Raw genomic sequence first — 27,656 nt, 5'->3', positions numbered from 1 at the left:
GTATTTAAAAAACTATTTTGTAACCCAAATGTGCATCCCAGGATAATTATCTTCCTGCTTATTTAAAATAAATTTGATTTGTCTCTTGAATCTCTTTTAGTCAACAGGTTCCTTTCTCTTTTTTTAATGTTTATTTATTTTTTGAGAGACAGAGGGAGACAGAGTGTGAGCAGGGGAGGGATAGAGAGAGAGGGAGTTACAGAATCCGAAGCAGGCTCCAAGCTCTGAGCTGCCAGCACAGAGTCCAATGTGGAGTTCAAACTCACAAACTGTGAAATCACGACCTGAGCCAAAGTTGGACGCTTAACCGACTGAGCCACACAGGCACCCCAACAGGTTCTTTTTTCTAGCCTTTTTTATTCCCTCGTAAATTATGTGTTAAAGAATCCAGGCTGTTTGAAATACAGGGTTTGTCACAGTCTGAATTTTGCTAATTGTATTCACAGAATGAATGCCTGTGTTTCTCCAAACTTCTTATGTTGAAGCCCTACCCATTAGTGTGGCTGTATTTGGAGATGAGGCCTCTAAAGGAAGTAACTAAGGTAACATGAAGTCATAAAAGCGGGGCCCTGCTCTGACAGAATTAGTGTTCTTCTAAGAAGAGACACCACAGAGCTTGCTTTCTCTTACTTTCTCTCTTTGTGTAAAAGAGGTCATGTGAGCATACAGCAAGATGGCGGCTGCTTACAAGCCAGGAGAAGAGGCCTCACAAGGAAACCTACCTTGCTAGCACCTTGATCTTGGACTTCCCAGCTTTCAGAACTGTGAGAAACAAATTTTTGTGGTCTAAGCCACTAAGTCTGTTGTATTTTGTTACGGCAACTCGAGCTAACATACATATCCTCTCAGCGCAGTTCAACATATTCCTTTGTCTTTTTTATTTGTTACAAATTGGCAGTTGGACCCCAAGAATGAATCAGACTCAGGTTCAGTCTCTTTGGTAAGACTGGCTATATGTAGTACTTGGCAAAATCGTAGGAGGCACATAATATCTGATTATCTCTTTTTGTGATCTTAGCAGTCACTGATCCTTAGTACTTATATCTATACATTAATGGGTGTTGCAAAATGGTAATAATTTTAATTCTCTATTTTTCATTCACTTCATGTAATTTTTTAAATGTTTATATTTAAAAGAGAGAGCGCGGGGTGCCTGGGTGGCTCAGTCGGTTAAGTGTCCGACTTCGGCTCAGGTCATGATCTCACGGTCCGTGAGTTCGAGCCCCGCGTCGGGCTCTGTGCTGACAGCTCAGAGCCTGGAGCCCGTTTCAGATTCTGTGTCTCCCTCTCTCTCTGCCCCTTCCCTGTTCATGCTCTGTCTCTCTCTGTCTCAAAAATAAATAAATAAACGTTAAAAAAAATTAAAAAAATAAAAGAGCGCAAGCAGGGGAGGTGCAGAGAGAGAGGATCTGAAGCAGGTTCTGTGCTGACAGCAGCGAGCCTGATGCGAGGCTTGAATCACGAACCTTATGACCTGAGCTGAAGTAGGAAGCTTAACCGAGTCACCCAGGTGCCCCTGAGCGCATATTGATATTTCAATTAAAATTTGAGACCACAGAATTTTTATGTAACCTCTCTGTATTTCATTTGCCTTCTTTCTTCTGGGTTCTTGAGGACACAAGGAGGACAGAATTAAAATCATCTTTTACTCTTTTGTTTTATATTTCTTTGTTTTTTATTAACTTTGTATGAGATTAACCAAGATACTTTTTTTATTGCTTACTTTATGTGAAATTAATTTTCCTGAACTTCTGAATGAGGCAGAATTTAGGAAAGATTTTTTAGCCTCACAGAGCTTTTTCTTGTTTTGGTGCAGTGGTAAACAATATGGTAGCTTGCTTTCAATTCCTCTCTCACTCACTCCTTTCCCTTGTCCCTAACTTGCTCAATTTCGATTCTACTTCCAGCAGTTTCTCCTCAGTATGAGAAGGGAGCACAGCACCCTCAAACTTCCTTGGGCCTTTGGAGTGACAAATCTTTCCCATTTCAGTTTCTGTTCTCGAATTGGTCATCATCCTTTCCAGTGAACAGCTATTGGTTATTTGGGAGTTCCTTTGTTCTCAAGCACTTCGGACAGCTTCTTCCACTACTGTTGTTTCCTTCTTTTTCCTTCCACACAGATAGTGATACCAGCCAGGTCTTGTGGTTGTATAGAGTATGTTCATAACTGTTTGTGCTTTTAGGCTGAAGTGATACCCTATCACCCAGTGTTTGGTTTTGCTACCTAGTTGCTCTACTGTTATTTGACAATTTGGAGAGACAGAAAAACTATGCTTTTGTTGCCATCTCCCCAGAATCCTTGGTTCTTATTTCTTAGTTTCTTATTTCTTACTGAAACTCTCAATCTGTTCACTCACTATATTTATATTTGTTCCTTTAACTCTTTGAACATATCTATAATAGCTGCTTTAAAGTTCTTGTCTGCTCATTGAAATTTTAGGGTTATTCAAGATCTCCTTTTATTGGCTGTATTTTTCTCGACTATGGTTATTTTGATTCTTTTCCTGATTCTTCTCATGTCTAGTGATTTTTTTTTAACGGATTACTGGAATTACTTTTGTAATCAGAAAATAAAAACTTCAAATTTATTTACTTTATTTTACTTTTAAATGTTTATTTTTGAGAGAGTATGAGCAGGGGAGAGGCGGGTGGGGGGGAGGGTGGACAGAGGATCTGAAACAGGCTCTGTGCTGACAGCAGTGAGCCCAATGCAGGGCTTGAACTCATGAACCATGAGATTATGACTGAGCCAAAGTTGGACACTCAATAGACTGAGCCACCCAGTCTATTTATTTAATTTTAAGTTAATTAATTAATTTTTTATTTTTTAAAAAACGTTTATTTAGGGGCTCCTGGGTGGCTCAGTCGGTTAAGTGTCTGACTTCAGGTCAGGTCTGATCTCACGGCTTGTGAATTTGAGCGCCACGTCGGGCTCTGTGCTGACAGCTTGGAGCGTGGAGCCTGCTTCAGATTCTGTGTCTCCCTCTCTCCCTGCCCCTCCCTCACTCTCTCTCTCAGTGATAGACATAAAAAAATTTTTTTAATGAAAAAAAATGTTTATTTATATTGAGAGGGTGTGAGTGCAAGTCGGGGAGAGGCGGGGAGAGGCAGGGATAGACAGAGAGAAAGCGAGAATCTCAAGCAGGCTCTGCACTGTCAGCACAGAGCCCGACACAGGGCTTGATCTCATGAACTGTGAGACTGTGACCTGAGCCAAAATCAAGAGTCGGATGCTTAATCCACTGAGCCACTCAGGTGCCCCTTAATTTTTTTTTTAAAGATTCTATTTTTAGTAATCTCCACACCCAGTGTGGGGCTCAAACTTACAACACTGAGATCAAGAGTTGTATGTTCTACTGACTGAGCCAGGCAGGCACTCTTCAAATTTATTTTTTAAAAATGTGATGTTAATTGGGTGTGTTAACTAGGTGTGTCTAGGTGTCTGATCCAGTGATATGATAAATAAAGCAGTCTTAGAAAGTCATCAGGTACTTTGCAAAGGCAGTTAACCTGAGCTAGAGGGGATGAGTATATTTCTTTAGTCTTTTATTCCTCATATACCCATATTCCAACTCATACTCCTAAGAAGCAGTGGGATCTGTAGATGTCCTACCTGCCATTGACAGGCCAGGTCCGGGTTATGTCACTCACATAGCAAGAAGACTCACAACCTCCATCCAGCAGCACCATTTCCCCATCCTGCAACAAAAGTGAGATATGTCAAAGTAGGTGACCTTATGATTGTCAGCTATTTCTTCTCATTTAAACTCTCTGTGCCTTTCACTTTATATATATATTTAAAAAGCTATATCTGTGTTCATTCTCACAAGAAACAGCATCTCAATTTTTCAAATGAATTCACATTGACTCAAGAAAGGTGCCACTGCATAGTAGTCCATAGGCTCTGGAACCACACTGCTTAGATCATCATAAATGTTACTACTATCATTATTAGTTTTACAAATCCTATGTAAGTTGGTATCCAGGGCCTTATTCAAATACAATTACCCTTAACCATTTAACTTTAGAATATCTCTTCCCCATTTGTTCCCCATCAAAGTACACGTGGGGAAAGAAAAAAAACTTTGGGTATCTTTACCTTACTTCTTGTCATGTTATATTGAAATTATTTATGTCTTTGAAGACAGGGAATATCTTATTCATATATAAATGAGCACACAACATGGTATGTAGTAGAATAATGGGCTGAGTATTTATGTATGTACATATATATAATAGCAACTTTGAAGAATAGATGTGGTTTTTGTTTCTGGTAAAATGCCAGAATACATTTCTTGTTAGAAAACAACTAGATGCTGGATCGAAAATATATTTTATGAAAGGCTGGCATTACATAAGGCAAGAGATGTCCTAAAGACATTTTCTCTCTTGAAAAAAGACACCCTAGAACTGAAACTAGAGTGGAAAGTAGTGATAAGGTAAGAGGTACAGTATATATAGAAAAGGAGATGTTGCCCTGAGGTCCTGCAGCAAAGTGGGGAAAATGAGCCGGACATTTTTGCATTAATCTAGGATGCTCATAGAGGATTTGGGAGTTGCAGGGCACTAGGATCCACTTGACTTCTGGCAAAAGCATAATCAAACAACCTTTGGAAGAAATTTCCCCCAAATCTGGGCTGGCATGATTTCCAAAAAATAACATCAGGCAAATGTGAGCTCACAAGCCAAGGTTGTCAAGCACCTGACGTAGGTCACCATGCCTGAGAGTCAGCAGGAACAACAAATTTAGATCTTCCAAGACTTCAGATAAGGGAATGATTAGATATGGAAGGGCTATTATGAAAGCCTTAAAGGGATAAAGTACGGAATCACAAAGACGAATAAGCAACAAGAGACAACTGACGATAACTCTGATTTGAAAGGGACCAAAAGGAAATAAAAACAACTGCTGAAGTCAATCACCCAGGGGATGGCTGAAGAAGCAGATAAGACAACCAAAGGGGAAAAAAACTAGTTTCATGGAAGACAAACATACCGAAGGCTCTGAGAACATGACAGAGAGACAAGGCAAAAATAAACATGAAAGTTAGCTTACTGAGACCAGACAGAGGTCTAACATACATCTAACTGAGATCACGGAAGAAGTGGATAGAGACAGCGTAGGAGAGACGGTATCTACACCAGGGTCTGAGGATTTCCACAAACGCACAGATTCCGGAGGAAGAAGGGACCATAATGACGATATGTAAAAATAAATCTGTTCTTAGACATACAAAAAACCAGAAACACCAAAGAAAAAGAAATCTTAAAAGTAGCCAGAGCAAAAAGAGAGACCCCATAGGAAATGACAACTATGTTTTGTTTGTTTGTTTTTTAACTTTTTTTTTTAAATGTTTATTTATTTTTGAGGGAGAAACAGAGACAGCATGAGCAGGGGAGAGGCAGAGAGAGAAGGAGACACAGAATCTGAAACAGGCTCCAGGCTCTGAACTGTCAGCACACAACCCGACATGGGGCTTGAACTCAAACTGTGAGATCATGACCTGAGCCCAAGTCAGGCGCTTAGCCAACTGAGCCACCCAGGTGCCCCTGTTTGTTTGTTTGTTTTTAATCAGCAACACTGAAAGTCAGGAGAAAGGGGAATGATATACTACAGGTGATGACTGAAAAGTGAAGATAGTTTCTTTGGTATAGACTTCATCAAGAATTGAGAATGAAATAAAGATATTTCAGCTAAACAAAACCAGAAAATTTTCTCAGCAACAGACCTTCATCTAAAGGATTTTCTTCAGGCTGAAGGAAGGTGATCCCGGGAGGGCCATCGAAGATGTGAGAAGGAAAGGTGAACACGCATGTAAATCGAAACAAACCTGCTTCTGATGGTTGGAGAGAGCTGTGGTGAGCATAGAGGCAGAACCACAGGGCAGCCCGCTCTCGGACTGCATTTCTGCCAGATGCTTACTACCAAGTCCACACCAGAGCTCTCCCAGAGGCCCCATAGTACCCTGCATTTCTTAAAGCTTGTTGAGGACCTTGCCCACTGACTTCACCAGAAAGGACCCTTGTAAACTTTCAGATAACCAAAGCCAAGACTATGACCTAGAAGTTCTCAACTTTTTTTTCTCTCAGGCCAATTTGTCTAATAATGGCAATACTTTTCTGTCCCTGTACAGCGACACTGGTGCTTATTCTCCAGTTTTTTAGGAATGAACACTATACTGTTTAGGAACAGACACACTGGTGGTAAAACCAGGAAAACAAAATAAAATGGATTAAAACAAAAATTAAGATGGTAGAAGACAGAAAGATGTACTTGATATTGCCCAGGGGACTAGTAATGTTCTTTTCATCCTAGATGGTAGACACATGGTTGTTTATTTGATAATTATTTTTAAGCAGTACATGATATTTATTGTGTGTTTTTTAAAGTTTATTTTGAGAGAGAGTGAGCAAGCAGGGGAGAGGCAGAGAGATAGTGAGAAAGAGCCCAAGCAGGCTCTGCACTAGTAGAGCCTTGAAGTGGGGCTCGAACTCACAAACCGTGAGATCATGACCTGAGCTGAAACCAAGAGTCAGATACTTAACCGACCGAGCCACGCAGACACCCCTATTTATTGTTTTTAATATACATTTAACAACTTAGGCAAACCTTATGGACTATAATGAAAGTGAAAAATCTATCCTTAAACACTTATAATAAGAAAAGAAGGATGAAAATTAATGAGTTCAGTATCTAATTTAAGAACAAGAAAAAAACAAGAGAATAAACACAAAAAGGAGAAGGGTGAAATTAATAAAGGCAAGGGGCCAGTGTAATGAAATAATAAACAAAGATAAAATAGCATTAATGATGAAAAGTTGGTTTTACAAGAGTAACAAAACCGAACAAACCTCTTTTTTTAGTGAGATTTCCTTTTTTAGTCGAAGTTCTCGAGGTATAATGTACATGGTAAAATGCACAGATTTTTAAGTATATAGAGTTAGGTCAGTTTTGTCAAAACCCATGTAACCACTCCCTCAGGTGCCTTCCCAGTCAATATTCCATCCGAAGCAACCACTGATCTGATTTTTATCAATACAGAGTGGTTTTGCCTATTTCAGAACTTCATACAGACGGGATCATAGAGGGTCTAACTTTTGTGTCTGACTTATTCAGTCAGCACAATGCTTTGAGATCATTTATCTGTTGGTAGTACAGTGGTTTGTTCCTTTTCATTTTAAGAATACACCACATAGCAATTTCCTTATTTAATATCCTGGTAAGAGACGCCTGGTCTATCAGAAGCAAACTTGCTATAAACATTCATTCTTGTACAAGGCATTTTGTGGACCTACATTTCAATTTTTTTGGAAAAATACCTATTAATGGAATTGCTGGTGCATGTTTATGTTTTAAAGAAACTACTAAGATTTATTAGAAAAAAAGAGAAGAGGCAAAAATATATCAAGAATGTAAAAAGGTACATAACTGTAATTACAAAAGATTAAAAGGTAAGACAATACTATGAGTAATTTTAAAAACTTAGACATAATGGTAGAAAATTATAACCTACCAAACTGTCTCAGGCAAAATGAAGTATAAACTGATATAATCACTTTGGAAATGTCTGGCATTTTCTACTAAAGTTACAAATATGCATACCTATGACCCATCAATTCCACTAATTAAGTGTCCTTAGACAAACTTGATGACTCATATACTAGGAATATGTACAAGAATGTTCACAGAATATTGTTCATAATGGTAAAAACCTGGAAATAATAGAAATGTCCACCTAATGGATATTTATCATATTAATAAATTAAAACAGAAAACTTCATAATATTTATTAATTGATTTAAAAATAACAATGAACCTATTACATGTTAAGATAAATAGCATTTTTAATGAAAAGTAACTATTTTTCTAAATAAAAATAGTTAGAAATGTAGCGTACATTTTTATAGATCTCTTTGTCTAGCAAAACAAAAAACAGCTAGAATCTCATATCTGCTTTTGCCTTCAATTTGGTATGATGTTGATGTCATAAAGCCTCTAGGGTCCATCTCTGTGCACTGAAGAGAACGAGAGTGAAAGAGACACATAATGTCTGGGTATTCTTATGAAAATATATTTAACCTCACGGACCACACTTTAACTGCTGTTCCACACTAGAACAAACCACAGTAGCATGCAACAACATACTGTTATACGAAAAAGATGCAGATACAATATTTGAAATCTATAAAGTTCAAACATGACCAAAACCAAACTACATTAAACTCTATTATTCATTAGTAGTAAAATAAAATGAAAAGCAAAGAATTGATGACCATCAAAATCAGGGTAGTGGCTATCCCATCAGGGAGGGAAGAAATTATCATTGGGAAGAAACACATGGTGGAAAAGCTTTTTAGGGGTGGAAGGCTAGTAATGTCCTGATTCAGGCATTCACAAACTTTTTCTGTAAAGGGATAAATAGTAAATATTTTTTACTTTGTGGACCATACTGTTTCTGATGCAACTATTCAACTCTGCCACTGTGGGAAAGAAAGCAGGAACGGCTGTATTCCAACAAAACTTTATTCACAAAACAAAGTAGCAGGCTGGATTGGCCTAGAGAGGTGTAGCTTGCCAAGTATGGACAATGGTTACCTGGGTGTTCATTTTATAATTAATATTAAACTTTTCCTTTAAGTTTTAAGTACTTTACCGGTAGTTACATTTTATAATAAGAAATGTTTGTTAAAAAATAAAACAGAAAGCTTTAGTATATTAATGAAATTGAATCGGTAGTTCAAAAAGTCTACAAAGGAAAATATCAGGCCCAAATAGGTCTACAGGGATATTCTACTCAATTAAAAAAAAAAAAAACACATTAAATCATTTCATAATATTAAAAACAACCTAACTCATTTGATATACAAATCAGAAAAAGATAGTATGAGAAAAATAAGCCAATTTCATCCACGAACATAGATTATTATATCCCAAACAACACATCAGCAAGTTGAAAATAGCAGTGCTACAGATTAAAACAGAAAAAAAAAATGCTTAATTCCACTGGTAATTAAGGTAATGGAAATTAAGACCACAACGAGATGCTGTTTTATACCAATCAGAATGGCAGAAGTTAAGAAGTCTGATAACATCAAAGGATAAGAGGATGTGGTAAACAGAATTACGCACCACCAGTAGGAGTATAAATAGGTACAAATACTTGGGAAAAAATTTGTATTATCACACTTATGAATAAGAAAAAAAGTTCCCCAAAACTACATATAGCAGTATATAATTTTTATATAGTTCACAAACAAGTAGAACTAACTAATATTGTTTGGGAAATCATGCATGTGTGATACAACTACATAAAAAAAATCAAGGGAATGATGAACAAAAATTTAGGGTACCAATTAGTTACCTCTGGGAGGGAGGCATTAGGATAGCAGAGCATAAAGATACAGTATTGGTAATGTTCTAGCTCTTGAGCTGAGTGATTGGTTCATGGGTATTCATTTAAAAAATATGCTGTATACTTTACATGTATGCTATATTTATTCTTTTGAAATTACTGAAAATTAAAATAGATAATTGAAAGTGGACTTAATAAAGGTATATACAATCTTTACTTGTATAGTCACTTGGGGAGAAAACCATAAAAGGTAAGTTCCCTCATAGCTAATAAGGTACTCTTAAAATCTGCTCCCAAAATATGCTTGGTCCACTGTTGCCACAAGTCCTTTCAGAAGGAGATGAGCAAAGGCTTTAGAGTAGAATTCTTGGCTCTGCCCTAATGAGTTGCCTAATTTTTTAAGTTTATTTTCCACATCTATTAAACGGGCACGTCAATAGTTACTCCTATCTCAAAGTACTAACATGAGGATCAAATGAGATAATGTCTGTAAAATCATTTTATAAACAATAAAGTGGTTTGTAAGTGGCACCATAGGAAGCGGCACTGAAGGGCATTTCATGTACCTTGATGAGCTGATTATTCTTCACATAGTGCAAAGTGTTGGACCGATTACCTCCAGCGACCACAGGCGGGTAGGCTAAGATGTCCGCACCGCGGGCCCGGCATTCAAATTCGAACTGAAAAACAAGAGCCAAGCATGACGACAAGTATGACTGAAGACAGGATTTCCTCCGGGCTGTGCCAGCCAGGGCTCTCCTTGACAGTCTGTCCCTCCATTCAAGTACTTCTCTGTCATTTCTGGAAAATGAGTTATCAAATCTAACCAGACTTCTTATGCTTCCATTTCAATCTATTTTTTTATTCCCCGCTCCAATCCTGTTATTTGACCCTATTATTATGTCTGCTTGGTTCCTCTGAGTGCTCCAAATTTCCTAAGATTTTCAAATTAAGTCCAGAAGAGAACACAGAAAACTTACAATCAAGGTTGAGTACAGAGATACAGTCAAGTAAAGTTTCTATCTTTTATTCTTTTTTTTAAATGTTGATTTTTGAGAGAGAGAGAGAGAGAGAGAGAGAGAGAGAGAGAGAGAGAGAGTGCGCGCACAAGTGGGTGAGGGGCAGAGAAGAAGACACAGAACCCGAAGAAGGCTCCAGGCTCTGAGCTGTCAGCAGAGCCCGACGCGGAATTTGAACTCACGAGCTGTGAGATCATGACCACAGCCAAAGTTGGACGCTTAACCAACTGAGCCATCCAGGTGCCCCACTATTTTTTATTCTTATTTAGATAAACACTGGAATACGGCTTGCATTAACAACACTTCTGCATTACTAATTTCAACTTTTCAAATAGCTACCAACCTACATGCGCTGGAAAAGTGACAAAGGATGCCTGGCAAATGGTCAATTCTACCAATTTCACTTTGTCCTAGGATGGAGCATGCCCATCCATGGAGCTGTCTCCAATACTACTCAGATTCTCCTCCTGTGAGAGGAGACACAATCGTGTCTTTGCTTCTTCATGTGTTCTACTTTGCAATTTTCTTCATTTAATTGTAGCTCTGAGTATTTTAGACACATCTAATACATTATCAGTGACGTTTAAGAACCAAATCCTCTCCACTGATATCCCGGTCACTCCCATGAAAGTCAACTAGAAGCCATCTGCTAATGAACTACTTAATATTTTTGCCTCCAACAAAACCTTCCCAATCTTTATTTTTTTTAATGTTTTATTTTTTATTTTTTATATTTGAGAGAGAGAGACGGAGAGACAGAGAGACAGAGAGCGAGGAGGGGAGGGGCAGAGAGACAGAGACAGAATCCGAAGCAGTCTCCAAGCTTCAAGCTGTCAGCACAGAGCCTGACGCAGGGCATGAACGCAGGGCTGGAACTCACGAACTGTGAGATCACGACCTGAGATGAAGTCGGACGCTTAACCGACTGTACCACCCAGGCACCCCAAAACCTTCCCAATCTTTTAAAGCTCACCTTAGCATAGAGAAAGCCTTCCTCCACAGGAGCTTTGCTGGCGAACATGGTCTCTATGAAAGCCTGCAGACAGAACGGAGAATGAAAAGAACAGTCTCATTTTAACTGTTGCTTACTCAAACATTCAAAATACTGGAGCTCAGGTGAAAAGCACCCTTCTCCCCAATTTTGTTGACCTGAAGTTGTGACTTTGTGAGCATGATAATATAGATTTCTAAGAGGAAACTATTGCTTTTAAGACTATGCGACTGATGACAGATTTAGCGGAAGGGCACCCGACTATCACACTCAGAATATACGCTGTATGCTACAATAAGGGACACGGGAACACATTTTGCCATTTCTGTAACAAAACAGCCCAGAAATATATGAAATAATGGATTGAATGGTCCAGTCTATAGCAAGGTTTCTCAACCTCTGCACTATTGCTGACATTCTGGACTAGATAACTGTATGTTGGGAGGTGGGGGGATTGTCCTGTTCAATGTAGGATGCCAGCAGCACTCCCCAACTGTGACAATAAGGTATTGCCAAATATCCCCTGAGGGACAAAACTGCCCCAAGTTCAGAGTCACATATAGTATAAGTACTTAAATTATTTCTCTGTAGTAGCCACAGTGCATGTGTGTGTTTTCTACTTTTATAAATATATATGCTTAAAATTCACCACTATACCCCATGCCAAAAAAGATTTAGATTAGCTTACACGGATACCGGATACACAAAATACAACAAGATAGCATAAATTCATGGTAGAGTTAAAAAAAAAAAAAAAGCAAGCCTTAAGGGGAATGGAGCTCAACAAAATAGTAATGTATACTATAATGACCTTCCTGATGACAATAGCAATCGTGGATAGACCACAAATATAACTGAGTTTTCTAGCAGCCAGTGTGAAAAAGGAAAACATCAGCTCAATTTCCCATGCCTGTGGGATAAAAACAAATCAGATGCACAGGGATAGGGCTGTATGATACCATAACCAGAAACGAATTTCTCTGGAGTTGCTATGTTCTAAGAGTGAAGGCAACGTGGGAAGGAATGTTTTTAATAACATTTCTCTAAATACAAGGCAATGACCTCACCATAGAAGAGCCCAATGGAGGATAAGTGAGAGGGATGATAATGGAAACAGCTTCAGGGCTTGCTCCTTTTCTCATTCTGATCTTCTCTCAAAAGTTTCATCCTTAGGCCTTTCTGATCACCCTGCCTAACTGAGCACTGGCACTTTATCCCTTCCACTGCTTCATTTTTCTCGAGAGCATTGAATTCCAGCTGACCATACAGCATGTTTGTTTCTTGTCTTTCAACTGGAGTGTACACTGAGGACAGCGACACACGGCAAGTCTGTGTTGCTCACCACTGTGTCTTTAGAACCTAGAACAGTACCTGGCACCATAGCAAATACTCCATAAATATCTGCTGAATGAATTAATTAAATTTAAAGTATACTTATTTACGTACATACAAATGCAAATGCTGATGAATAAATTGTTGGCACTACATTTTTACCACGAAGCTAAAACAAAACATAACAAGAGAAGAGTATGGGATCTCTAGTGAGGATCATTCACTTAAAAGAGGGATTTGTCTTTTTTTTTTTTTTTAATGTTTATTTTTGAGACAGAGAGACAGAGTGCGAGCAGGGGGAGGGCAGAGAGACACAGAATCTGGAGCAGGCTCCAGGCTCTGAGCTGTGGAACAGAGCCCGATGAGGCGTTCGAACTCACAGACTGCGAGATCATGACTTGGGCTAATGACGGACGCTTAACCGACCGAGCCACCCAGGCGCCCTTGTCTTTTTGTTTTTTGGCTCTAACCAGCACCCTTTGTCTTTTTATTAATTTCCTTTCAAACCTTTACTGAAAGGCACGCGTGTAAGCATGTGTGCCTGTGCACACATATATACACACACACACCCTTTTGTCTATGCATTCATCCATTGATGGACATATGGGTTGTTTGCATCTTTTGGCTACTGTGAATACCGCTTCTGTGAACATTTGCGTACAAGTATTTGTTTGAGTACGTGTTTTTAATTCTTCTGGTCATACATCTAGGAGTAGAATTACTAGGGCACATGTTAATTCTGTTTAAGTTTTTCAGAAACCTCCAAGTTATTTTCCACAGTGGCTGAAACATTTCACAATCCCACTGGTAATGTAAAAATGTTCCAAATTTTCACATCTTTACCAAAATTTGTTTTTTTTCCTGTGTGTGTTTTACTTTTATTTATTTACTTTTTAAGTTTTTATTTTCATCACCGCGTACTCATCACAAATGCACTCCTTAATCACCTATTTCACCCTCTCCTCCTACCCACCTTCCCTCTGGTAAACCCTCAGTTTGTTCTCTACAGTTAAAAGTCTCTTTCTTGGTTTGTCTCTCTTTTTTATCTCCCTTTTGCTCATTTGTTTCATTTCTTAAATTTCACATGAGTGAAATTACATAGTATCTACCTTTCTCCAACTGACTTGCTTTGCTTAGCATTATACTCTCTAGTTCCATCCATGCCTTTGCAAATGGCAAGATTTCATCCTTTTTTTTTTATGGCTGAGTAACATTCCATCGTGTATGTGTGTGTGTATACACACATTATACATATATATACATACTACTCTTCTTTATTCACCAATCAGTAGACACTTGGGACTGCTTCCATATCTTGTCTACTGTAAATAATGTGCCTGTAAACATAGGGGTGCACATATCCCTTTGAATTAGTGTTTCTGTATTCTTTGGGTAAATATCCAGGAGTGCAATTGCTGCATCATAGAGTGGTTCTATTTTTAACTTTTTGAGGAACCTCCACACAGTTTTCCAGAGTGGCTGCACCAGTTTGCATTCCTACCAAGAGTGCAAGAGGGTTCCTTTTCTCCACATCCTTGCCAACACCTGTTTTGTGTTTTTGATTTTAGCCATTCTGACAGATGTGAGGTGATATATCATTGTAATTTGAATTTCATTTCCCTGATGATAAGCAATGATGAGCATTTTTAAAAAATTGGTTAATTTTTTAAAAGTTTATTTATTTGAGAGAGAGACCGTGTGTGCGCACAATCAGGGGAGAGAGACGGGGGAGACAGAAAGAATCCCAAGCAGGCTCCATGCTATCAGCAGAGATCTCTGTACCATGAGATCATGACCTGAGCTGAATCTTAACCAACTGAGTCACCCAGGCACTCCTGATGAGCATCTTTTCATGTGTCTTTTGGCCATTTGGATGTCTTCCTTGCAGAAATGTCTGTTCATGTCTTCTGCCCATTTAAAAAAAATGTTTTTATTTATTTATTTTGAGAGAGAGAGATTGAGAGAGGGAGAGAGACAGAGGGAGACAGAGAATCCCAAGCAGGCTCTGATATGGATCTTGAACGCACAAACTGTGAGATCATGACCTGAGTTGAAATCAAGAGTCAGACACTTAATGGACTGAGCCACCCAGGCACCACTTTCTGTCCATTTTTAAGTGGATTATTTGGGGTTTTTGGGGAGAGGGGCTCAGTTTTATAAGTTCTTTATATATTTTGGATACTAACTCTTTATTGGGTATGTCACTTGCAAATATCTTCCCCCATTCTGTAGGTTGCTTTTAGTTCTGTTGATTGTTTCTTTCACTGTGCAGAAGTTTTTTTATTTTGATGTAGTCCCAACAGTTTATTTTTGCTTTTGTTTCCCTTGCCTCAGGGGTCCTATCTAGAAAAAAGTTGTGATGGCCAGTCAGAGAAATTACTGCCTGTGCTCTCTTCAAGGATTTTCATGGCTGTAGGTCTTTATTGAGTTTACTTTTGTGTATGGTATAAGTGGTCTAGCTTCATTTTTTGCATGTTGCTGTCTAGTTTTCTCAGCACAATCTTACCGAAGAGGCTGTCTTTTCCCCACTGGATATTCTTTCTTGCTTTGTCAAAATTAATTGGCCATATAATTATGGGTTTATTTCTAGGCCACCTATTGTGTTCCACTGATCTATGAGTCTATTTTTGTGCTGGTACCATACTGTTTTGATCACTATAGCTTTGAAATAATTTGAAGTCCAGAACTGTGATGTCTCCAGTTGTTTTTCTTTTGCAAGACTGCTTTGGCTATTCAGGGTCTTTTGTTGTTCCACACAAATTTTAGGATTGTTTGTTCTGTGAAAAAATGCTGTTGGTATTGTGACAGGAATTGCATTAAATATGGAGACTGCTTTGCGTAGTACAGACATTTTAACAATAGTTGTTCTTCCAACCCATGAGCATAGAATGTCTTTCCATTTTTTTGTACTGTCTTTAATTTCTTTTATTAGTGTTTTACAGTTTTCAGAGTACAGGTCTCTCACTCTTTGATTAGGTTTCCTGGGTATCTTATTATTTTTGGTGCAATTGTTTTTTTTTAGTTTTAAAAAATGCTTATTTATTTTTTGGGGGGGGGGAGAGAGAGTGTGAGCGGGGCAGGGGCAGAGAGCTGCGACACAGAATGCGAGCTGTCAGCACAGAGCCCAATGCAGGGCTTGAACTCATGAACTGTGAGATCATGATCTGAGCTTAAGCACCCAGGTGCCCCTTTTTGGTGCAACTGTAAATGGGATTTTTTCGTTTACTTCTTTCCTTCCTTCCGAGTTTATTCATCCATTTTGAGAGACACAAAGATAGCGCGAGTAGGGGAGAGGCAGAGGGAGAGGAGAGAGAATCCCAAGCAGGCTCTGCACTGCCACTGCAGACCCTGATGCGAGGCTCAAATCCACAAAGCTGCGAGATCACCATCTGAGCCAAAACCAAGAGTCAGACACTTAACCGACTGATACACCCAGGCACTCCAATGGGACTGTTTCTTTTCCTTTTCCTTCCTCCTTCCTTCCTTCCTTCCTTCCTTCCTTCCTTCCTTCCTTCCTTCCTTCCTTCCTTCCTTCCTGTTTATATTTGTGAGAGAGGGAGATACAGAATCCGAAGCAGGGTCCAGGCTCCGAGCCGTCAGCACAGAGCCGGACGCGGGGCTCCAACTCACGAGCTGCGAGATCATGACCTGAGCCGAAGTTGGAGGCCCAACCGACTGAGCCACCCAGGTGCCCCAATGGGACTGGTTTCTTAATTTCTCTTTCTGCTACTTCCTTATTGGTGTATGGAAATGCAACAGATTTCTGTACATTGATTTTGTATCCTGCGACTTTACTAAATTCATTTATTGGTTCTAGCAGTTTTTTGCTGGGGTCTTTTGAGTTTTCTAACTATATATCATGTCACCTCCAAATAATGAAAGTTTTATGTCTTCCTTACTGATTGGGATGCCTTTATTTCTTTTTGTTGTCTGATTGCTGTGGCTAGAGCTTTGAATATAAGTGGTGAGAGGGGACATCTTTGTCTTGTTCCTGACCTTCGCTGAAAGGCTCTATTTTTTCACATTGAGAATGATGTTAGCGGTTAGTTTTTCACATGTAGCCTTTATTATGTTGAGGTATGTTTCTTTTAAATCTACTTTGTTGAAGATTTTTATCATGAATGGATGTTGTACTTTGTCAAATGCTTTTTCTGCATCTATTGAAATTATCCTACAGTTCTTGTCCTTTCTTTTATTGATATGCAAATTGATTGATATGCAAATATTGGAACCCATGAAACCCAGGAATAAATCCCACTTGATCTTGGTGAATGCTTTTTTTAATGTATTGCTGGATTAGGTTTGCTGGTACTTTGTTGAGGATATTTGCACCCATGCTCATCAGAGCTCTCTTTTTTTGTGGTGTCTTTTTCCGATTTTGGTATCAGGGTAATGCTGGCCTCATAGAATGAATCTGGAAGTTTTCCTTCCTCTTTTATTTTCTGGAATAATCTGCGAAGGATAGGCATTAACTCTTTTTTAAATGTTTGGTAGAATTTGCCTATGAAGTCATCTGGTCCTGAACTTTTGTTTGTTGGGAGTTTTTGATTACTGATTCAATGTCTTTGCTGGTAATCAGTCTGTTTAAAGTTTCTATTTCGTTACATTTCAGTTTGGGTAGATTATATGTTTCTAGGAATTTACCCATTTCTTCTAGGTTGTCCAATTTGTTGGCATACCGTTTTTCATAATATTCTCTTATAAATGTTTGTATTTCTCTGGTGTTTGTTATTTCTCCTCTCTCATTTGTGATTTCATCTGAGTCCTTTCTCTTTTTCTTGAAGAGGCTGGCTAGAGGTTTATCAATTTTATTGATTTTTTTCAAAGAACCAGTTCCTGGTTTCATTGATCTGTTCTGTTGTGTTTTGTTTTGTTTTTTAGTTTCTATATCATTTATTTCTGCTCTAGTTTTTAGGTGAAAGGTTATGTTGTTTATTTGAGATTTTACTTGCTTCTTGAGGTAGGCCTGCATTGCTAAAAACTTCCTTCTTAGGACTGCTTTTGCTATATCCAAAAGGTTTTGAAATGTTGTGTTTTCATTTTCATTTGTTTCCATGTACTTTTTTATTTCTTCTTTTATTTCCTGGTTGACTCATTCATTGTTTAGTAGCATGTTATTTAAGCTCTATGCATATGTGGTCTTTTCATATTTTTTCTGGTGGTTGACTTATAGTTTCATAGCATTATAATCAGAAAATATGCATGGTATGACTTCGATCTTTTAGAATTTGTTGAGGCTTGTTTTGTGGTCTAATATGTGATCTATTCTGGAGAATATTCCACATGCACTTGAAAAGAATGTGTATCCTGCTATTTTAGGATAGAATGTCTGAATATATCTGTTAAATCCATCTGGTCCGGTATGTCATTCAAAGCCACTGCTTCCTTGTTGATTTTCTAATTAGATGATCTATCCATTGATGTAAGTGGGTGTTAAAGTCCTCTTATTGTATTATTATCCATTAGTTCTTTTTTTGTTTGTTATTAACTGTTTTATGTATTTGGGTGCTCCATGTTGAGTGCATAAATATTTATAATTGTTATATCTTCTTGTTGGATTGTCCACTTTATTATTATATAGTCCTTTGTCTCGTTACAGTCTTTGTTTTAAAGTCCATTTTGTCTGATACAAGTATTGCTACTCTAGCTTTCTTTTTACATCCATTTGTATGACAACTGTTTCTCCATTCCCTCACTTTCAATCTGCAGGTGTCTTTAGGTCTAAAATGAGTCTTCAGTAGGCAATATATAGATGAGTCTTGTTTTTTAATTCATTCTGTCACCCTATGTCTTTTTTTTTTAGTGTTTATTTTTTTTAAGTTTATTTATTTTATTTTATTTTTTTTTTTTAAACTTTTTTTTAACGTTTATTTATTTTTGAGACAGAGAGAGACAGAGCATGAATGGGAGAGGGTCAGAGAGAGAGGGAGACACAGAATCCGAAACAGGCTCCAGGCTCTGAGTGGTCAGCACAGAGCCCGACGTGGGGCTCGAACTCACGGACCGCGAGATCATGACCTGAGATGAAGTCGGACGCTTAACCGACTGAGCCACCCAGGTGCCCCAAGTTTATTTATTTTAGAGAGACAGAGATAGCGGGAGTAGGGGAGGAACAGAGAGAGAAGGAAAGAATCCCAAGCAGGCTCTGCACTGTGAGTGCAGAGTCCAACCAGGGCTTGATCCCACGAACCGAACCATGAAATCATGACTTGAGGTGAAATCAGGAGTCAGCTGCTTAACCAACTGAGCCACCCAGGCGCCCCATCTCCCCAATTTTTTTTGGTAAGATTTTAAGTAATCTGCACATTCAATGAGGGGCTTAAACTGACAACCCCGAGATCAAGAGGCACATGCTCCACCAACTAAGCCAGCCAGGCATCCTCACCCTATGTCTTCTGATTGGAGCATTTAGTCCATTTACATTCAAAGTAATTATTGGTAGATACATATTTACGGACATCTTATTTGTGGTTGTTTCTTAAAATTTTTTTCTGATCCTTTCTTGTCTTTCTCTCTTTCATGGTTTGCTGGTTTTCTTTAGTGATATATTTGGATTTCTTTCTCTTTATTCTTTGCATAGTTATTAGTGGTTTCTGACTTGTGGTTACCATTAGGTTTGTATATAACCTCTTCTGCATACAGCAGTCTATATAAGTTGATGGGCATTTAAGTTTGAACCCATTATTTACTCCTGTCCTCCCCATGTCTTTGGTACATGGTGTCATATTTGACATCCTTTTATTTTGTGAGTTCCTTGACTGATTTTTTTTTTGACAGAAATATTCATTTTTACTGCTTTTGTGTTTCCTACCTTCATACTGTCATTTTTTCCCTCACTCAATTCTCCTTTAATATTTCTTATAGGACTGGTTTAGTCGTCATGAACTCCTTTAGTTTTTGTTTGTGAAACTCTTTATCTCTCCTCTGTTCTGAAGATAGCCTTGCTGCATATTCTTGGCTGCAGGTTTTTTCCATTCAGCACTTTGAATATATCATGCTATTCCTTTCTTGCTTGGAAAGCTTCACCTGAAAAAATCTGCTGATAGCCTTATGTGATTTCCTTTGTATGTAACTGTATTCTTTTATCTTGCTGCTTTTATTTATTTATATTTACATTTTATTTTATAGAGAGAGCGAGAGAGCGAGAGTATGGGGGACAGGGACAGAGGGAGACAGAATCTCAGGTAGGCTCCATGCTGGCTGTGGAGTCAGATGCTGTCCTTGATCCCACAACCCTGGGATCATGAACTGAGCTGAAATCAAGAGTCGGTTGCTCAACCAACTGAGCTACCCAGGTGTCCCTATTTTGCTGCTTTTAATATTTTTTCTTTATCACTATGTTTGGCTTTATGTATGTATGTATGTATGTACATGTTTATTTATTTATTTGAGCAATCTCTACAACCCAATGTGGGGCTCAAATTCATGACCCCTGAGATCAAGAGCTACATGCTCTACTGACTGAACCAGCTAGGCACCCCTATATTTTGCCATTTTAATTACAATATGTTTTGGTGTGGATCTGCTTCTGTTGATTTTTTGGGGGGGGTTCTCTGTGCCTCCTGGATCTGCATATCTCTTTCCTTCCCCAGATTAGGTAAGTCTTTAGCTATTATTTCTTCAAATAAATGCTCTGCCCCCTTTTCTCTCTGTTCTTCTTCTGGGACTCCTATAATATAAATGTTATTATGTTTGATGGAGTCACTGAATTCCCTAAGTCTATTCTCATTTTGCATAATTCTTTTCTCTCTCTTTTGTTCAGCTTGATTACTTTCTATTACTCTGTCTTCTAGGTCATTACATTGTTTCTCTGCTTCTTCCAGCCTGCTGGAAGAAGGGCCCTTTATCTCTGCTACGTTATTCCTTATCTCTGTGTTATGATCTCTCTGATGCCCTCCACTATTTCTCAAGTTCGTTGAGTAGCCTTATAATCATTGCTTTAAATTCTCCATTGGCAAGTACTTATGCATGTTTTGCATAGCTCTCCAGCCATGACCCTGTCCTGTTCAATTGGGACAAATCTCATCTTTTCATTTTGTCTAAGTCTGTGCTTGTTTAGGAGAGTCAGCTACATCTCCTGTTCTTAAGGGCAATGGCTTTATGAAGAAGAGGTCCTGCAGTGCCCTGCAATGTAGTGTCCTCTGTCCCCAGGGCCTGGTGCTTCGGGGAGTGTCTCCAACATGTGCTGCTATGTCCTGGCTGCTTTATCCTTCAGGCCACTTGTCTGCGGGGGCTCTCTTTGCCTGTTGTGGGCAGTGTCTGGTCCCTGGCCTGAATGTGGTGCATTTCAACTAAGTGTTCTCTGGTCTGCTTGCAAAGAGACCTGTTGCTCCCACCTTTGGAACCAAGGCCTTGCAAAACTCCCGGGCTGGGAAATGTGTTGGCAGGGGTTCAGGCTGGTCTTCTGGGATGGGAGTGGGACCCAATGACCCGGGACTGAGGAAAGTGTGACTGGGAAGAGCAGTTCCACTGGAGTGGAAAAGGGGGGATTGGTGTAAGCAGTTTAGGTAGCAAGTGTTGACACTGCTGGTTCTCAGTAGTGGCCCTGTGCTTATGCTGAGGGGTCGGGGAGGGAAATGGAGCCTGACAGTTCCTTTGTTCTTAGAGGGATCTCTCCATGATTGCTGCTTCACTGGGATACACTCTGAGGTGAACAACTAACCCTCTACAGTCTGTGCCTCAGGTGCTCTTCAAATAGCGGTTTCCACACTGTTTGTCCACAGGCTGTTTGCTCTGCCTTTTCTCCAAGAACGGCCCCAATGTCCTTTGAACTCTCTCAGAGCCAAGCATGCTGACCTTTCAAACTTCAGGCTTTAAGCCCTGCTGGTTGCAAGAACTCACAAAATTTGTGCCCTGTCACTTTCCAAGCCAATTGCTATGGGGATCTGTTATCCCTGAGTGCTCTCCTGTGTGCTAGTTTGTTCTAGCCCTTCCCTGGGATCGTGGCTCCCTCCCCACCGCAGGGGCTGCATTCTGTTTCTCTCCCAAGCGGTGTCTCTGCACTTCCTACCTTCTTCGATGTGGCCTCTTCCCCACCTTTAGTTGTAGAGTTTGTTCTGCCAGTCTTCAGATCAATTTCTGGGGTATATAGGATGGTTTGACAGTTATCTAGTTGTATTTGTGGGATGAAGAGAGCCTAGGGATTCTCCTATTCCACTGCCATCTTCCCTTCCTATGTGCTTTGTTTTTAAATTATAGCCATTTTACCAGGTATGAAGTGGTATCTCATTTTGGTTTTGATTTGCATTTCCCCAATAGCTAATGATATTAAGCATCTCTTTATGTCCTTATTGGCCATTTGTATATCTTCTTTGGAGAAATGCCCATTTAAGTCCTCTGCCTATTTTTTAACTGGGTTATCTTTTTGTTTTTGAGTTGCAAGTGCTCTTTACATATTCTGGATACTGGACCTTTATCAGATATATGGATTGCAAACATTTTATCCTATTCTATAGGTTGTCTTTTCACTTTTTGGATAATGTCCTTTGATTGATGCATAGAAGTTTATAATTTTGATGAAGTCCAATTTATTTCTCTTGTGTTGCTTATTTTGGTGTCATATCTAAGAATTCATTGCCGAATTCAAGGTCATAAATGTTTGTTTCTGCTAAGAATTTTATAGTTGTAGCTCTTAAGTTTAGGTCTTTGATCCATTTTGAGTTAATTTTTGTATATGGTGTGAGGTAGGGATCCTACATCATTCTCTTGCATGTGGATATCCATTTGTTCCAGCATACCTGAATTATTTTTTATTAAATATATGGTTAAAGCATTATTTTTAAAAGAAAAAGAAAGATTCTGATAAAGAGGATGAAAATCCAATTATGAACTTGGGTGACTGCCAAACCATTCTTGGTTTGAATTAGCACTGGCTTTGAAATCTGTAGAATCAGGAAATGATAGAACCTGAACCTTAGCAGGTAGTAAAAATGGACTAGAAGAGAAGTGCACATCAATGGCAGTTCTGCTAAAAACTCAGTGTTTTTTTGTTTGTTTGTTTGTTTGTTTGTTTGCTGCTTTGTATCAGCTGAAAGCAAGCTCAGAATCTCCTTCACAAGAATTCCACCTTTGGCCAATAGGTGGTGCTCCGACCAAAGGAACCCAAGCCACTTTATTTTTTGATAAATCAGCTTGTGAGAGACATTCACTACAACTAATTCAAGTAGGGCAAACTGACGAGGCAGGACAAAAGATAGTGAAAGGGGTTATTCAGTGAAGGAAATGAGCCATTTTTCAGATTTAGATGCAGCAACCTGATGAATTCTTTTTAAAAATGAATCCTGAGAATTTTAGATCAAGGAGCAGTATCTTTGGCTTTAAGCACTGCTGAGGAGAGGAAAATGTTAGGGCTTACTGTGGATCACATGACAATCCCTAGTTTACTAGAATGGATTAAGGGATGTGTCCAACATAGAAGGGATATTGCCCTGACTCTCCCTTGTTATATATATGGTCAGTACCTCCTGAAGCTGCATCAGATAGTCAGTGCTATCTGATGAAGGAAATGAACACCCTTATGGGATGCCCCTTACTTGGTTATGACTGACACTGTAATAAGGGATTTCATATATGACTTTGTTGTTGGAACCCAGGAGGATATAAAAAGACAGTTTCAGATCTTTAATCTCAACTTCCTCCTATGGATAATAAAAAGATAATAATGAATTGAGGACTTTACAAGGGAAATAAAATCCAGTAAGAGGACATGCAAAAGAATAAAAAGTTGAACCATTGTCTTTTTGTTGTTGAGTTATAAGAGTTCTTTATATATTCTGGATATTAGAGTCTTATCAGATACAGATTTGCAAATATTTCTCCTGTTCATAAGTTATCTTTTTATTCTTTTCATGATGTCCTTTGATGCACAAAAGTTTTCAACTTTGATGAAGCCCAATTTGTCCATTTTTTTGTTGTTGTTACTACTGCTTTTGGTGTCATATTTAAGAATCCATTGCCAAATCCAGGGTCATGAAGATTTACCCATATGATTCTCTTAAGAAACACATACAAAAATTAACTAAAAAATTGGCAAGGACTAAAATGTAAGAGCTAAAATTATAAAACTCATAGAGAAATACATAGGGGAAAAGTTTCACGATGTTGGATTTGGCAATAATGTTTTGGATAGGACACCAAAAGTATAGGCAACACAAGAAAAAAAGAGATAGATGTTGTATGATTCTACTTATATGAGGTACTCAGAATAGACAAGTTCATAGTAGGGTAGAGCTTATCAGGGGATGGTGAAAGGGGAAATGGGGAGTTATTGAAAAGGGAAACTCTAATGGTTAGAATTTCTATCTGGGATGATGAAAAAGTTCTGGAAACAGATAATGATGCTGGTTGTACAACAATGTGAATGTACTCAATGCCACTGAGTTGTACACTTAAAAATGGCTAAAATAGGAAATTTTATGTCATATAAATTTTACAACAAAAATAGCAAATCAAAAAAAATAAGAGAGGGGGCAATAATTCAGATCCTAAAATAATTCAGTTTTTTATGATTAATTAAAAATGATATATGGCACAAAAACAGACACTTAGATCAATGGAACAGAACAGAAAACCCAGAAATGGATCCACAAACAAACGGCCGACTAATCTTTGACAAAGCAGGAAAGAATATCCAATGGAATAAATGGTGCAAATGGTGCTGGGAAAACTGGACAGTGACATGCAGAAGAATGAACCTGGACCACTTTCTTATACCATACACAAAAATAAACTCAAAATGGATGAAAGACCTAAATGTAAGACAGGAAGCCATCAAAGTCCTAGAGGAGAAAGCAGGCAAAAACCTCTTTGACCTTGGCCACAGCAACTTCTTACTCAACACGTCTCTGGCTGCAAGGAAACAAAAGCAAAAATGAACTACTGGGACCTCATCAAAATAAAATCTTCTGCACAGCAAAGGAAACAATCAGCAAAACTAAAAGGCAACTGATGGAACGGGAGAAAATATTTGCAAATGACATATCAGATAAAGGGTTAGTATCCAAAATCTATAAGGAACTTATCAAACTCAACACCCAAAACCCAAATAATCCAGTGAAGACATGGGCAAAAGACATGAATAGACACTTCTCCAAAGAAGACATCCAGATGGCCAACCAGCACATGAAAAAATGCTCAACATCACTCATCATCAGGGAAATACAAATCAATACCACAATGAGATACCACCTCTCACCTGTCAGAATGGCTAACATTAACAACTCAGGCAACAACATTGTTCATTGTTGCACTATATGCTAACTAACTTGGATGTAAATTTAAAAATAAATTTAAAAAAAAGATATAAAAAGGAGGGGCGTCTGGGTGGCTTGGTCAGTTAAGTGTCCAACTTTTGGTTTCAGCTCAGGTCATGATCTCATGGTTTGTGAGTTCAAGCCCCACACTGGGCTTTGCATTGGCAATGTGGAGCCTGCTTGGGATTCTCTCTCTCCCTTACTCTCTGCTTCTCCCCCACTCACTCTCTCTCAAAAATAAATAAACTTAAAAAAATTTTTTTTTAATGATATAAAAAGGAGGAAATTGAGGAGTGTCAAACTTTGATAATTTTAAAGTAAGGCAGAGAATTGGCAAACTGCCTTCCTCAAACTCCTCAGGGTATAAAAATTCCAAGGCAGATATACTCAATTTATCTGAGTTTAGAGGAACTTAGAAAGAAAAAGATTCCAATGAGCTGCTATCATCAGATGTCAAGATATGGGCTCTTGATATAAAAATAATGGAAAGAGAATATTGACATGAAGGCCAGGGTCATCTCTGGCAGGGAACTCAAGACATTTTACAAATGTGTGAGTGACTGGCTGGATGTGGAGAAGAAACTCTTTTGGATCTACTGAATTTAGGAACATAGCATGCAGTACTGCCTAGGGCTGCAAATGAACCCCTTTAGGGATGACAAAATTAATTCAAGGGAACATGGGGATGATACTGTGAAAAGGTTAAAAATTAAAGTGTAGTTAGAAGTTGGAATGTAAATAAAAAGGATACTGTGATGTCTCCCTTACCTGGATGTATAATTGATATGAATATAATGTTTGAATAAAAATTCCTCCCCCTACTGGGTAATAAGAAGAAAGGAATAATTTCCATCCTCCCTTCATCCAGTACTCATCGGACTTGCAACATGGGAGCCTTTTTTTTTCTTCTTTTTTTTTTTTTTTTAATTTTTTTTTAACGTTTATTTATTTTTGAGACAGAGAGAGACAGAGCATGAATGGGGGAGGGTCAGAGAGAGGGAGACACAGAATCCGAAACAGGCTCCAGGCTCTGAGCTGTCAGCACAGAGCCCGAAGCGGGGCTCAAACCCACGGACCGCGAGATCATGACCTGAGCCGAAGTCGGCCGCTTAACCGACTGAGCCACCCAGGCGCCCCATGGGAGCCTTTAGAATTAACCTAACTCAACTAGTAACTTGGAAACATTATTAGATACCTGGAAGGCACTAAGAAATTACTATTCTAAATAAGGAAATGTCAAGATGCAAGTATATTAGTGTCCATAAACTCACTGCAACAGCCCAGTGTGGCCAGTTAGGCCAACTGATGAATCAGGTCACTGTCAGCAGACTATAGGGGACTCAATAAAACCATATCCTGAAGAGCCTTAGCTGTCTCCAGTACAGTCCTGACTATTCAACTCATGTAAGATAAAGGTGACTGGTATTCTCTATTGATTTGGCTAATGCAGTCTTCTCATTGTCAGTTACCAGTGAGAGCCTACAACAACTTGTATTCATGCAGAATGGTTCCCAATAGACAGTATTACCTCAAAAATATTAGAACTCCTCTGAGTATTGTCACAATCTGATGAAGCAGGACCTAGATCTAATATAGCTGGACAATACAAATAATTATCATCTGAAACCATGGGTCAAGTTAAAAGCGACTTTACTAAGGTCATAAGTCATATGACTGACTGGGGATGACTGATTAACCTTGCTAGAAATCCAGGGCCCTACACAGACTACGAAATTTTGGGAGATGACATGGGTTGGAGCAATCCATGACACACCACAGGACACTAGGAATAAACTGTTATCACTCCCTGACCCTCAGATTAAAGAGGCTCAACAACAGCTAACTGTACATATTTGGCTTTTAGAGAAACTATACTTCACTTAGGGATTTTCTTGGCTCCAATTCATAAAATCACAGCGAAAAAGGCCTTATTTGATTAGGGGCCTCAACAAAAAGAAGCCTTCTTAGAACTGCAGAAGGCTGTGGCTTAAGCTATTATGTTAGGATCACATGATCTTAATGCTGAAATGATATTAAAAGTGTCAGCCATCCATACTCATCCCAACTGGAATTTCTAGCAAAAGGCATACTCACAACTCCAAGATAGCCTCTGGGCTTTGCGGCTAAGACACTGTTAGATGCTGCTTTCCACTCTATGTCTTTTGAAAGATAGCTGCTGACTTATTGTGGGGCATTTACTGAGGTAGCCCCAATAACTGAAAGACTTATAAGAGCAAATTAAGATCTGAAATATGTATGTCATTGGTGATATCAGAAAAGCAAAATTTAAGTAAGAGGGGTGATACCCAAAGAAGTTCCATCATAAAATGAAAATGCACTATATAGAGCATGCTACCAGAGGATGGGACAGACTCATATTTACAAGTCTTTTTTCCTCGGTTCTTTTCGTTCAACCAACTGCCCAAGGACGCCAGGCAATTGGTCATAGATGGTAGCTCCAGAATTGAGAGTAATTCTGTATGGAAAGCAGGTGCTCTGAGTGCAGAAGAACGTAGAATCCTTTTGGAAGGGGCGCCTGGGTGGCTCAGTCAGTTAAGCAGCTGACTCTTGATTTCCTCTCAGGTCATGATCTTACGGTCGCGAGATCAAGCCCCACATCGGGCTCTGTGCTGGACGTGGAACCTGCTTAAGATTCTCTCTCCCTCAAAAAAAAAAAAAAAAAAAAAAATCCTTATGGAAGAATGTAATA

General features: G+C 38.8%; 1 protein-coding gene across 9 annotated transcripts in view; it reads right to left on the bottom strand.

Moving 5' to 3' along the window:
- Window positions 1–27,656, bottom strand: part of XPNPEP3 (X-prolyl aminopeptidase 3) — a 75,145-nt gene that overhangs the window by 9,281 nt on the left and 38,208 nt on the right. For all 9 annotated transcript variants that reach the window (XR_006205136.1, XM_042947913.1, XM_042947914.1 and 6 more), the window contains 3 exons: window positions 11,346–11,408; window positions 9,920–10,033; window positions 3,614–3,699 (listed from right to left, as the gene is read on the bottom strand). Coding sequence is in view for 8 of the 9 variants with exons in the window: in XM_042947913.1 (XP_042803847.1) it covers window positions 3,614–3,699; window positions 9,920–10,033; window positions 11,346–11,408 (263 nt within the window). In the remaining variant the exon portion in view is untranslated. The remainder of the gene's footprint in view (window positions 1–3,613; window positions 3,700–9,919; window positions 10,034–11,345; window positions 11,409–27,656) is intronic.

This window comes from Panthera leo, chromosome B4 (assembly GCF_018350215.1).
Source record: "Panthera leo isolate Ple1 chromosome B4, P.leo_Ple1_pat1.1, whole genome shotgun sequence".
In the NCBI taxonomy this organism is placed as follows: Eukaryota; Metazoa; Chordata; class Mammalia; order Carnivora; family Felidae; genus Panthera; species Panthera leo.
This window is presented reverse-complemented; position numbering and strand designations above follow the sequence as displayed.